General features: G+C 57.3%; 1 protein-coding gene across 6 annotated transcripts in view; it reads right to left on the reverse strand.

Annotated features, from left to right (window-relative positions):
- Nucleotides 1-3,029: 3,029 nt before the first annotated feature.
- The window catches only part of RRBP1 (ribosome binding protein 1), a 62,538-nt gene continuing 52,090 nt past the window's right edge, over nt 3,030-13,477 (reverse strand). For 3 of the 6 annotated variants that reach the window (XM_075925745.1, XM_075925744.1, XM_075925746.1), the window contains 6 exons: nt 10,994-11,086; nt 9,194-9,277; nt 7,350-7,448; nt 5,738-5,881; nt 3,621-3,723; nt 3,030-3,517 (listed from right to left, as the gene is read on the reverse strand). In XM_075925745.1, coding sequence (XP_075781860.1) covers nt 3,643-3,723; nt 5,738-5,881; nt 7,350-7,448; nt 9,194-9,277; nt 10,994-11,086 — 501 coding nt within the window. In that variant the 3' untranslated portion in view covers nt 3,030-3,517; nt 3,621-3,642. The remainder of the gene's footprint in view (nt 3,518-3,620; nt 3,724-5,737; nt 5,882-7,349; nt 7,449-9,193; nt 9,278-10,993; nt 11,087-13,477) is intronic. The other 3 variants (XM_075925747.1, XM_075925748.1, XM_075925749.1) reach the window with 2 other exon arrangements.

The following is a 13,477-nucleotide window of genomic DNA, read 5'->3' on the forward strand; positions in this document are numbered from 1 at the left end:
AGAAGCGATTCCGCCAGGCCAGGGGCCGATTTTCTTTGTCCTCTCACCAGTCCAGGTTGGGGGAGAAGTTTTCCCCACGTTGGACCCGGAACGAAGGGCGGGAGCAGTCGCATGGCGGGAGGGAAAACAGATCTGGATGGGTGGACGCAGAATAGGGGTGCCAGATGGTCCCCCCCAAAATACCAGACACGGGGTATTTTGGTCAAGCAAAAAAAAAAAAAAAGGAGCCCAGGATAACCCCTGCCCCAAACTTCATGGGCCAAAAAAGCTCCCCCCCAGACCAGATGGAAAACCTGCAGCCATCTCTCCGGAGCAGAGGGACAAGAGCCGACTGGAGCTTCTTCCATCGTCACTGGCTGGTGCTCCCTGTGAGCAGAAGCTGGGTTCTGCTGCCCACGCTCAGTGCAGCCCTTGTCAGCTGGCTAACGGGGACCCCAGGGCCAGGCCCACTGAGCACCGGGCATGGCTCCAGCTCAGCATTAGGTGGGATCAGGTCTCCCCCCCTCGGCACGGCTCTGGGGCAGCACAGCAAAGCGTGGCCCGAGCCGCTGCATGCTGCCGAGCAGTGACGCACCAAGCAGGCTGCTGTAGCACTAGTCCCTGCGTTGCTAGGACGGGAGTTAGGAGCCTGCCACCCACTGAATGGGCCACCCAACCCGCCCTCCGTAAGAGCAGATGCAGCCAGGTCATCAGCGAGTCGGCTGCCTGGGCAGCCTGGGCGGTGCAATGCTGCGTGGGGCCCGGCGGGACGAGCGGCCTGCCAGTGTCCTTTACAGAAGCCAACACGCTGAGCCAGGAGCCGCTGGAACAAACCTACAGGGCAGCGGTTCCCCAGCTTTCCGTCCTGGGCCCACCCCGCCCCGCCCAGGATGACAAATGAGTGGGTGGGGGTGTGAAGGCTGGGTGGGAGGTTGGGGGCAGGAGTTGGTTGAGGGTGGGGGGGACTGGGTGGGAGGGAGATGGGGTCAGGGGAGGAGGGGCACTTTCCTGACTCCGCCCCTCCCGCTGCTCCCATTGGCCTTGATTCCAGCCAATGGGAGCAGCAGGGAAAGCCCCAGGCAGGTAGTTTCCTGCACTGCTATTCCCCCCGAGCTGGGGAGAGAGGGCGCAGTGGCAGGGGGAGCCGCTTCTTTCCCCCGCAAGCCGGATCCAGCCCAAAAGGCTTCCTGCCCCCTCCCAGCCTGCAGTGGGAAGCTGGGGCTGGCGCTCCAGCCTGGGGGGTAGAGCTGGAGCGCCAGCCCAGGCTCCCTGTTGGGGGAGGAGCCCCAACCCCGCGGCCCACCTGCAAGATGACTGCAGACCATTGGTGGTCCACGGACCACACCTTGAGGCCCACTGCCCTAGGGAATGCCAAGGGAGGGAGTGGGGGGGGTACGTGTGACCTAGGCCCTTCCCTCCATTTGGGCTGCACAGCCCTGACCCCCCCCCGCTCCTGTAGTCAGGCCTCTCAGCCAGGCCAGGCCAGGCCAGGCCGACCCGAGAGGGCTCTGCAGGATGCTCCTTCCTTCACCCCGGGAGCAACCGAGGCACCTTCCCGGCAGGCTGCAAGCGCCCCCCATCCTAGCAGGCTGAGGCGGCACCGGCCCCAGCCCGGAAGGAGTGGGAGGGAGGCTGTGGAGGGGCCCGTTTCGGCAGGACGTGAGGCAGCCAGGACTGAATTGCTGCTGGGATTTCCTTGTGCCATGATGGGAGGGGCAGCCTGAGCCGGAGGCAGGAATCTGGTGTAAGCCCAGGAGAAGGGAGGGGACCACAGGAGGCAAATGTGAGAGCTGGGGGCTCTCTGTGCCCCAGTGTGTGAGGCTCCCCCAGGGCCCCTGGAAGCAAAGAGAAGAGTCTCTCTTCCCCCTGCTGACAGACCCAGAGCCTGCCCCTGACTAGCGCCACAGAGAGCCGGGCTCTCCCTCCAGGCCACGCTTTGCACACGAACGCCGGGACAGTGCCAGGCACAGCACTAGTGCTTAGCCAGCAGGGGGCGCTCAAGGACTCGTTTCGCACCAGCACGTCAAAGTAGGTCGAAAGAACCAGAACATGCACCAGTGAACACCGCCCTTCAGCAGAGCAGGCCGGCGCTGCCTTGGCTCCCTCCCCTCCAGCCGCCTACCCGTCCCCACCGCATCACGCTGGCCCCTGTGGTGTGTTTTCCCCTCCTCTCACATGGAATATGTAGGGGGGAGAAACTGGATCCCCCGAAAGCGGGACGCGTCGACCCAACCCAGGGCCTGCCCAACCCACGTCAACAGATGTTTCGCTGCCAGGTCGAACGCCAGCAGAGACGGGCTGGTAGCCAGTGCTTTGACACCCGGAGCGCGGGGCTGCATGCAGAAAAGCTGGCAGGAGACGGACGTCACAGCTTGGCCGGAGTCCTCCACTCGGCTCTTCCCTTCCTGCGGGTCTCCGGGTCCAAGGCTCATGGGGGATGCAGACTGAACGATGCAGCCTACCCACAGCGGGGAAACTTCCCGGGGCCCCGAGATGAGCCGGGCACAGCGGCCTTCCACGCAGCTGCCACGCCTGCTACAAACCCTTCGCGCCGGCTCTCCCATTTACAGCTCCTAGTACGGTCAGACAAGCAGTGATGGGCTTAAATTGCTGCAAGGGGGGTTCAGGTTGGACAGTCTGAAAAACTTCCTGTCAGGGCGCTTCAGCGCTGGAAAAAATTGCCTGAGGAGGTTGTGGAAACGCCCTCTTTGGAGATAGTTACCGGGAGAGTAGCTAGACCTCTGGCAGGGATGGTCCAGAGGGCGCTTGGTCCTGCCGTGAGGGAAGAGGAGGGCGGAGGGCGCGCAGTGTGGCCCTAGGGGAAGATGCACCGGGCTGCCCAGCCTCTCTAGCAGCAGGAGGGTGGGCGCGGGGGGGGGGCAGCAACGTTCCACTCCCAGAATGCCTAGAGCAGAATTCTGGGGGTGGATTGTGGGCGGGGCTATTCCTGGCGATTTGCATCGCCGACTCCCAGGCTCCGCCCACATCACTCCCGGCAGGAGGGGCGCTTTGCTGCAAGCCCCTCAAAATAAGACCGGCACACCCCGTCGTTAGCTACACCATTGGTTTAATTGCATTAACATCCAGAACTTCCCAAGGACACTTGCCAACAGCTGCCTGGCCCGACAAACGGGGGCGCCGGGCACCTTCCGTGCGTCATTCGCTCCAAAAACGATAAAAATTGCACCGATAGATGAACTCGCACAGAGTCTCTTCCCTTTTCACACATTCACAGATTCTGCTGCTACAGAAGGGAAAGGCTGGGGAGCAGCGGCTGACACGGTCAGGCTGTCCCCAAGGGAACACCGTCTTACAAAAACAACAGTATGAAAATTCCTTGACAGACGGACGCTTGCAGGGTGCACTTGTGTCCTTTTCAGTCTCAAACTAGGAGGTTTGGAGTCCCTAATGGCTTGTGTGACTGTATCTACAAAGAATTTGAGCATATATTTTAGGAAGGTGTAAGGCATTTTGGTAAGTGGAACAGTAAATTCTAGAGTCAAACAGAAGTTCCTTCCTTTGACCCATTGTCTTCCCCCTAGGAGAGAGAAAGAACAGAGCAGGTTACCGGACTGTATACAAAATGCGGTAGACGGGATTCAGCGTTGGACTCAAAGAACCCTGATCCAGCGATGACACACCTGCCCTATAGGCCAGATCAGATTAACTGTTGTTGGTGAAAGAGACGAGCTTTTGAGTTCCACAGAGCTCCTCCTCGCGGCTTGGAAAGGAACCGTGGCGCAGCTAAATAACAAGGTGGAATGGATTAAGCGTAAGGATTTAACACGTTGCAAGAAACTGGGAATGTAAAATCCTGTTTAATTAGTTAACCGGTTAAATGATGGGGGGTGGGGTGCTTCTCCTCCCACCCCCACGGGCCAGGGCCGTTCCAGCCAGCTGCTCCCAGCCTGTGCAGGGCCAGAAGTGGAAGCCAGCCACTTTCCCAGCTGGCCTGGACCGAGAGCCGGCAACCCTGCATGGGGGTCCGTTATCATCTATATAGTAGCCCAATGTCTGTGACTCTGACGCCGAAATGCTGGCTGTTCCCTCTGGGCGGCGCTGTTGCCTCAGTCACGTCCTTTGCCTCCCGCCGCTAACTTCTGTGCCGCTCAATCGGGCGGCTGTACGGGGAGCGAGAGGCGCAAGCAGCTGTTTGGACTCCGCGCTCCCCAGGCAGCACGGGGAGCACGGTGCCCAAAAGGCCGCTTGCGTGTGCGCGGAGCCCAACCAGCCATTTGGGCTCCATGGTCCCCCGAATGAGAGACAGGAGGGGGAGGAGAAGAGAAAGAGAAAGTGAGAGGCAGGAGAAGAGAAAGAGAGAGATGGAGAGAGAGGCAGGAGGTGGAGGAGAGCTGAGAGAGAGATGGGGAGGCAGTAGGAGGAAGAAAGAAAGAGAGAGAGAGAGACGGACGTGGAAGAGAGCCCCGAAAATCCCATCTTATGACGGGCTATTGGCTAGTAGTCAAGAATAAGGCTAGAGATAACGAGGTTAATTCAGTCAGGGAGGATGAGGCCCACTTCTAGCAGCTGGTGTGGAGGTGTGAACACCAAGAGAGGAGAAACTGCTTTTGTACTTGGCTAGCCAGCCAGTCACAGTCTTTCTTTAATCCTGAACTGACGGGGTCAAATTTGCAGATGAACGGTAGCTCAGTGGTTTCTCTGAGCCTTATTCTTTCGCCTGTATATTTATGCCTGCCTCTGGAATTTCCACTGCATGCATCTGACGAAGTGGGTCTTTGCCCACAAAAGCTTATGCTCCAATAAACCTGCTAATCTATAAAGTGCCACAGGACCCCTTGTCGCTTTTGCAGATCCAGACTAACACGGCTCCCCCTCTGATCCTTAGCCCTGGAGAGCCGCTCTGTGGAGCTCAGGGGCTCTTCTCGTTCACTCGCCGGAGTCGGTCCAATAAGAGAAGTTACCTCACCCGCGGTCTCTCATCTCCTAGAACCTGCATGGCTACTCCACCACAGCAGACACCACGGTCACCTTGGCCAGCATTGGGCGGACAAAGCTGGGAAGGGGATGTGGGACGTCTCTGCTCTAGGCTCTGCCACAGCTAAGATCAGCTCGGGCAGCGTCTGGGGAGCGCCTCTCGACAAGCTCCCAGTTTTGTACATCACGCGCATGCTTGCAAGACCTCTGCGAGCATCACGGAGGCAGGGCGGACCAATGGTTAAAGCACTGGGGTGGGACTGAGGAAATCTGGGTCACTGCATCTCAGCTCCCCACCTGTTGAGTTGACTATTCAAAGGGAAGGTGTCCGGGGCCAGGACTGTCCCTTCCTTCGTCTATGCAGCGCGTAGCCACTGAGGCAGGGTTTTGGTTACACTTTCTGGCTCTACCTGTGTCACCCACACACCTGCTGGGTGTGGTGTAGTGGCTCTTAGACCTCAGAGAGAGAAAGAGAGAGAGAGAGAGAGATTGCTCTACAACAGGGTTTCCCAACCTATGGGTCGGGACCCAAATATGGGTCACCATTACATTTCAAAAGGGTCGCCAGCTGTCCCCCCCAAGTAGCTCTGCCCCCTCTTCTCCCGTCTTTGAATTGCATAGGTCACCAAGTCTTCCTGAATTGTCAAAATGGATCCCCGTCTGGAAGAGGTTGGGAACTGCTGCTCTACAGCCTTAGCTGAGCTCTAGCTGCCTTTCTAGCTCAAGCTGTAGCAGCTCCTGTACCGAGGTGCCCGGTTCGGTTCTGCCAGGGGGCATTTCACCTCCCCCCTTTCCGTTCCACTGGAAGAGCGAGACGCGATACCGTTTCTTGAAGCTGTCCTTTCAATTTCTTCGCTGCCTCTCTTTCCTTGGCCAGTTGTCCCTGGGTGATCTTCAGTAGCTCTTGCAGTTTGGTAGCGGCCTGTCCCAAGTCCTTCGTTAGCTTCTTCTCCTTTTCGAGCCTTTCCTGCGCACAAGCGAAGTCGACTAGGATTTGCCATCGTTGGATCACAACCGTTTACGGGGCACGTGGGCCACAGCGTTCATAAGCCACTCCCACAGACCCCCCTTCCCACGCCGGTGAGGTGTTTGCAGTGGGATGGTGCCATAGCTTTGCTTTCTCCTCCTTCCTCCCCACCTCATCACAGGCCAGGTGCCCTTCATGACAGTCTCTATGTAGGGACATGGAATCAATCTTACGATCCCTTTGTCTCCCCACCAATTGCCTCGCCACCTTCTGTGATGGGGCGAAAGCATTGGCTGGCCCCGTCCAGCACAGTCAAAGGCCCCGTTCCTTCCCGTGTGAATCTGACTGGTGTGTGAGGAGGACACGCTGGTTGTCAGTCACTAGGATCCGAGGGCTGGAAGAGACCTCAGAAGATCAAGTCCAGCCTCCTGCCCAAAGCAGGACCAACCCCAACTCAATCAACCCAGCCAGGGCTTTGTCAAGCCGAGACTTCAAAACCTCTAGGGATGGAGATTCCACCAGCTCCCTAGGGAACCTCCAGCGCTTCCCACCCTCCTAGGGAAATAGTTTTTCCTAATATCCAACCTAGACCTCCCCCACAGCAACTGGAGCCCATTGCTCCTTGTTCTGCCCTCACTGAGAACAGCCTCTCTCCAGCCTCTCTGGAACCCCCCTTCAGGAAGTTGGAGGCTGCTATCAAATCCCCCCTCACTCTTCTCTTCTGCAGACTAAATAAGCTCAAATCCCTCAGCCTCTCCTCGCATGTCATGTGCTCCAGCCCCCGAATCATTTTGGTTGCCCTCCGCTGGACCCTCTCCAATGCGTCCACATCCTTTCTGTAGGGGGGGCCCAGAACTGGATGCAGTTCTCCAGATGTGGCCTCACCAGCACCGAATAAAGGGGAATAATCACTTCCCTAGAAGTGATTCATCACTAGCCACCAACGGCAAAGCTGCACCTTCCCTGCCGGTTTCCCTTCCCCACTCGTGCCATGGTCCGTTGGCAAGGGGCAAGACGGGGCTGGACTCACCCCCAAACCTGCCACGCCTGTTGCCAGGGTTGAGAGGAAAAGCCGGCCCGGAGTCTGATTCGCTCGCCCCTTCCAGGCCACAGGGCCTGATGCCCCAGCGACTACCCCATGCCTGGCTTCCCTCCCCTAGCGGGGCGAACGTGCCCCCTCCAGGCACAGCGAACGCTGCACGGCTTGGGCCGAGGGCTGGGACCGGCTCTGGGCTGTCTCAGAGGCTGGGGTTGCCATGGGGACCAAGACACCCACTTCGTGGATCCCAGCTGGCCCCGCAGCGGCCTCGTTCACAAGGCCAGGCCCCCAAAGGGCTGCTGGAGAACTCGCGCCCGCCTGCGCTGGCCCCACGCTGCCACCGGCGCCGCAGAGGGACCAGCCCCGAGTCTGGCTTCGAGCGCCCTTCGCCCTCCTGGCCACGGCGGGCGGGGCGGGGCGGGGACTCACCCTCAGCTGCTGAGCCTCCTCCGTGTCCGAGGACGCCGCGTGGCCCGCCGCTCTCAGCGACTCCAGTTCGGCCTGCAGGCTGCACACCGAGGCCTGGGCCTGCGGGTTGGGGAATTGCAGAGGTCAGGTCCCCCCCAGGCTCCGGAAGTTTTAAAGGCCCCTCGGCAGCCATGTTGGGGTGCCGCTCGGAAAGTGGCCGCCTTTCCAGAGAGCCCTCCTTTCACGCCAGCACGGACCGGCGAGCATCGGCTCCCGCCGCAGTCCTGCATCCTGCCCCTCACCCAGCCCACGCGCCGGCCATTGCAGCATCTTCCCCGGTAGCAACGGAGCATGAATCAGCCGGCCTGCCCCAGCTCTCAGCCCATTCACAGGCCCGGCTCCCAGTGGCTACATTCAAGCTGGTTCTGCACTTTTCTGTAGCACTGCTTTAAAATAAATACACACGCCTCTCCTAGGAGAGCCCACCCCCCAGCAGATTGGGGGAGTCCTGTAGGGAACCCCAACAAAAGCAGGCTAGAGGTTAACTGTTACCCAGTAAGTACCCGTTACCTGTGCACAGAGGGAGTCCCAAAGATTTTAGCGAGGAGAAAAAGACCCAACGCACGTGGCGAAACCGGCTAGCAAAACCCTGCGGACAGAGTTCAGTCCTGCGAGGCAGGCCAAGCCGGCTGAAATTTTCGGGAGTGACTTGCGACTCTGGGGCCTAACGTGAAACCGTCCAAAGGGACCCCCAAACTGTCAGAGCGCCAAGCACCCGCCCCTTTAAAATGTCCGGCTTGGGGACCCCAAGATGAAAGGCCTGTCGCTTGGAGAACACCGGCCAGCTCCCACCTGGAGGCAAAAAGGCATCTCCAGAACAAGCACTGGCCAGCACCCCAACATGCCTCAGCGTTTGCTACTGCAGCGCCAGGCCCTTCACGTGTGCCAACCAAGACCACGACTGGCCATTAGCAAGTGGCACCTGCGAGCTCTTTGGCATTGTCACTTTGCTGTCGGGGTGGCAAGAACAGGACACTTGGCAACAAGCGAAGGGAGACGTGTTTGGGAAACGTCGCCTTTTTGCTACAGTTCTAGTCCTGCAGGCGCAAGCCGCTGCGTTTAGGTTCAAAACCAGTGAGCCCTGCTACAGACGCAAAACCCAAAGCGGGCGGGGAGGGGAGAGGAGAGGAGAGGAGAGGAGACAGCACGTCATTATTTAAAGTAACTTTCATTGGGTTGCTCCCAGCATTTGACAACGAGGGTTGCCAGATAGTTTCACAAAAAATACTGATCCTGGTTGAGCCCCCCCACCCTCCAAAAAAAAAGAAAAAAAAAAACCACACTTCTTCCAAAGTTGAGGGAGGAAAAAAACCTGCACACGCACGTGCACACAAGGAAAAAGCACCTTTAAATCCCCCTGGCCCTACCAGGCGCGGCAGAGGAAGAATGTTCCAACTGGCCTTCCAAGAAAAACAGAAAATACCTCACATTTTACATGTCTGCTATTTTCTGGTTTTTTTAACCGGACAGAAGCCGCAAATACCAGACACCTGGCAACCCTATTGACAACAGGCAAAAGGTAATTAAAGGGCCAAGCTTGTGGCTTTCAGTTTTAGTCAATAATAGGGATAGACACAAGGCCAAAAGGGATTATGACCATCTACTTGGCCCTCCTGCAATCCCACCCCTATTCCCAGCTCGGAAGAGGCAGCGTCCTGAATGCCCCTCTGTAGTGATCGCGGCGATCGACGCGCCTTTCCTCCGCCAGGGGTGGAGACACCCAGGCCTCCCGTCTGCAGGGAAGCGAAGCCACCGAGGCCTTGCCGCAGACAGCAGGGCCCCTGCCCGCGCAGATCTGCACTCACTTCTTCGAATTCCAGCGCTAGCTTCTGCCGCCGGGCCTGCTCGCTCTCCAAGTTGGCTTCCGTCTGCTCCAGCTGCGCCTTCAGCTGCCAAAAGCAAAGTGAATCAGTCACGTCGGAAAGGCCAACTGGCCCGGACAAGGACGCTGAAGCCTGCTACACGGAGACAGACCCTAGAGCTTTCCCCAAAGGGAGCCGCCGGGCCCTGCTTCTAGCCTCGAACCCCTTCCAAGATCAAGCCCAAGGAAATCTCTAGCCAGCCGACTGACACTTCCTGTGTCTGCCGGTTGGGCGCTAGATCCCACCCCGGTTCCAGCCCCAGCTATCTGATCTGGAGCCAGAGGCAAAGGCCACGAGTGAAGTGACGCCCCCATCACCCGGCCCCTTGGGGAAAGCTCCACCCGAGAGGGTTAGGGCCCAAAGAGCAGAGAACGCAGCCCGCAGTAAGCGACTGAGCAGAGACACAGGAGGCTGAAAGACGCCTGGTTAATTCCTGGAACCCAACGCAGGTTAGTGATTTAGCAACTCGGTCCTGCCCAAAGTCCTTCCCCCTCCGGGCACACTGAGCCTGAGCCCAACAAGTTCGCTTCTCTCCATCCTCGAAGGCCTCCCGTGCGGACAGCCCTCCCCGCGAGTAGGCAAGGCAGCTCCCCGGGAAGCCGGCCGGGGACAGGCTATGGAAGGCAGCGGGATGGATTCCCTCTCTTCAAGGCCCCAACGCATCGACGCTGCAGGACGTCCTGCCCGTCCAGCTTCTGAGCCCGGATCCCTTCAGGCAGTGGCTCTCCAGCTGTGGGTCGGGCCCCCGAAGTGGGTCACGACCGCATTTTAATGGGGTCACTGGGGCTGGCTTTAGACTTGCAGGGCCTGAGGTCAGAGCCCAAGCCCTAGGCTGATACTGAGGGTTTCAACCCTGGGTAGCGGGGCTCAAGTTACAGGCCCCCAACTAGGCTGGGGCCTTAGGGCCCCACACCCCCAGCTCAGGCTGGCTCAGGCTTCGGCCCCCTCCTGGGGTCGTGCAGGAGTTTGTCATCGCTGGGAGGGGCTGGTGGTGCAGTGATGCCGGAGAACCCCTGGGTGCCAGAAGCAGACCGTGCTGCTGCTCAGCCAGGGGCCAGTCCACTCTCACCTAACAAGGGGGGTCAGGAGCAGACAGCACTAATCCAAGCCAGATCTCACCCCTCCTCGGACCTATCAGGGGATGGTCTCCCAGGGAAGGCACTGGGGGCTTGGACTCCAGAGACCAGGGCTGAACTGCCGGCCCTGCCACAGACTTCCCGTAGGACCTGGGCAAGTCACCTCACCACTCCCCCCGCATCTGCTCACCCTGTGTGGTGTCTCTTACTAGAGGAGTGCTTGGCGAGCCACCCAGGAGAGACTCCAGTGCCGCCCAGCGGATTAGCAGAGCACCCACTGCCGGCGGCACGAGTTTCTCCTGGTGGTACACGTCTGCACACGCATCGGTGCACATCACATTTATTCTGCACATGGATAAAAAAAACGAGGGCAAATGGCTTACTAGGTTTCTGTACAGCACCTAGCGTAACGGGGCCCACTAGAACTCCCAAAAGGAAGTGGGTGTTTTTTTAAGCCTCTCTAACAAATAGGCCATGGTGAAAATATTGGTTACGTGATGCTTGTTCTCCTCCCTCCTCTAGCTCAGGAAATTCCCCCCTGGAGAGAAGCCCGACAGCGACAGCAGAACACACACATCCACAGGCATCAGTGATGCTACAATTATCATGCAGGTGCCAACAGGTGTTAAATCGGTGCCTTAGCATGCAGGGGTCTCACCGCCCTAACCTCGAGGGGCTCGCGCTCGCTTGGGTCAGCCTGCGACCCAGCTGCTTCTCCATCGGGCACTTGGCTCTTCATTTCCCTCAACTGCTGCCTGACCTGAAACAAGGACCAGCAAGCCTGGCTCAGTCACAGGGCGGGAGAAGCATCGAGGCAGAGAGGGAGGCCAATGGAAAACGCTCCTCGCTGCAATCCGACTTGGTCTGCGGCCTGAGCAAGCCAACAGATGTCTCAGAGGGGGCTGAAAAAGCTTTTCACAGTTTTTAAAGTTACAGACTGACACGGCTAATAACCCTCTGAGATTTCTTTTTAACATGCAAGGCACAGCATTTAGCCGTATGAAGCGGGAATCCATCAGCTGGTCTCTTAGTTCCACGCCGATTCATCTGGTGAAGTGGGTTTTACCCACAAAAGCTCATGAGTCTATTTATTTTGATTAGTCTCTAAGCCCTGGTCTATTTTGAAATAAGAAGCAAAGCATCCACACTACTAAGATCGTTACTTTGAAATAACAGGCTGGCTATTTCAAAATAACTACTCCCGGCTTCGTCTACACTCTCCGGTTGTTTTGAAATAAGTGATTTCAAAATAATTCCTCCCAAAAGACCTATTTTGAAATAAGCTTATTCCTCTTTACAAGCAGGAGTGATTATTTTGAAATAAAGGGTTTGGTAGTGGGGACGCTCACCTTGTTATTTCAAAATAGCTCCCCAGTGTAGACATGTCCAACTTCCCTCCAGAGTCATTCGAAGTAATTACTCCCCGGTGTTTCCTGGAGCTCTAAGTCAAGGTAGCACGTCCACATTAACAGAGCCGGCCTCGGACTAATTCCGAGGCTCCCCCGTCGTGGAAACACGCTATTTCAATTTTGTTATTTCGGGAGTTATTATTTCAAGTTCGGTTGTTTCGAAATTGTTTCCTAGTGTAGCCACGCCCTCAGGTGCCACAGGATCACTCGTCGGTTTTTGAAGTCAACAGAAGGGCGACAGAGCGACTGGGGAGAGAGATTCACGGAGCTGCCTCAGGGTGTGAGACCCCAGGTCCACCGTGCTCCTTCGGAAACCCCAGAAGGGATCCACAAAGATCAAACCCAGAACGTCGTCCGGAAACGGCCCAAAAGTAACGGTTCCACGTTCATCTGAGCCGAGTCAGGGACCCAAGAACAGCTGCAGCCTCGCTGGTATGGATGAAGCCGCACCAGGAACCACCAGCAGGGATGTTCACTGCTGCTAACGCAGCCCGCTGGAAGAGTCACATGCACAGAGCCCGACCCTGCAGGGGAATCTCCACATTTCTGTTCCTTCCTGGAGTTCCTCCGACAACACAAGGATCGGAGCTGGGGGAGCCAGCTGGAGGGTTGGGACCCTGGCCCCGTCCATGCTTTTGGAGCACAGCAGGTAGTAAATGGACAGTTGGTAACATTACAGGGAGGGCGCGGGGCTGATAAATTCCATGTTGCCCTCCCAACAAGTCATCTGTGCAACGACCGATTCCCAAGCTCAGCTGATTTTGTAATGGATCGGGAAGACACTAGACTTGGCAGTCAGATCCCACGTAAGGTGTTTACTTCTCCGGGGAGCTGTGACGTTCACAGCACAATAGCAACGGAAGGGCAGAGAAACAGCATCAAACACACTATTAACCGCCTACAAAGCGGGGGATGGGGCACAGCTCCTTGGTTTTCAGTGATGGGAGGGGGGGAAGTGTCCTAAATGGGGTCTTTCTACAACTTTTTTCTAAGCCACGTTGGCCAAAACGTGGATCTGAGCAGGGACGCAGCCCCCTTGCCTGGCTTTGTTTAGCCACGTTCATTTTTTACGTGGTCTCCACTTCTGCGCCGCAGAACAAATTTCCGACGAGTGCTGTGGCTACTACCAGGAGAAGCGGCATGTTTTTCTGCTCACTCTGCGCACGAGTTCCACGGTGGCTCATTTGCAACGTTGCACGGAGGCCTTGTATGGAGACAGGGGTTTGAAGTTTTACAACCAGGCTTGTCCTGGGATAAGAGCCGCACGGTGAGTCGCCAAATACCTGCAACTGCTTCGCTGGTTAATTGGTGTCTGGCATTTTGAAGCCAAATTCATGATTTCTTAACACTTACGTGTGGTAAGACTCGTAAATTCTTAACATTTCCCCCTCTTAGAGGGGAGTCACATCACACTGATCAAATGGGTTCCAAGACAGGCAAGGCAGCCTCTGTAGACATTTAGGACTAATTCCTACCTACAGAAAAACCAGTTCCAAAAAGAACCCAAAGTAAGGTTTCTCCTACCAGTAGATGATCCAGAAGGACAGCTAAGTGACCCCAGATGCCTTCATGATCCCTCCCAGAAGCAAGCCCACTTCAAATCCAATTGGAACCACTAAAGCAGGGGTGGGGAACCCAGCGTGCCTTGATCCAGTCCCTAAGGTTGGGAGTCCGCACCAGGATTGGGAAGCTGGTGTTGGCACTCCAGCCTTGTGCCTCCCCCATGCCACCCAGACCCCCGC

This window comes from Pelodiscus sinensis, chromosome 3, assembly GCF_049634645.1.
Source record: "Pelodiscus sinensis isolate JC-2024 chromosome 3, ASM4963464v1, whole genome shotgun sequence".
NCBI classification, from domain to species: domain Eukaryota; kingdom Metazoa; phylum Chordata; order Testudines; family Trionychidae; genus Pelodiscus; species Pelodiscus sinensis.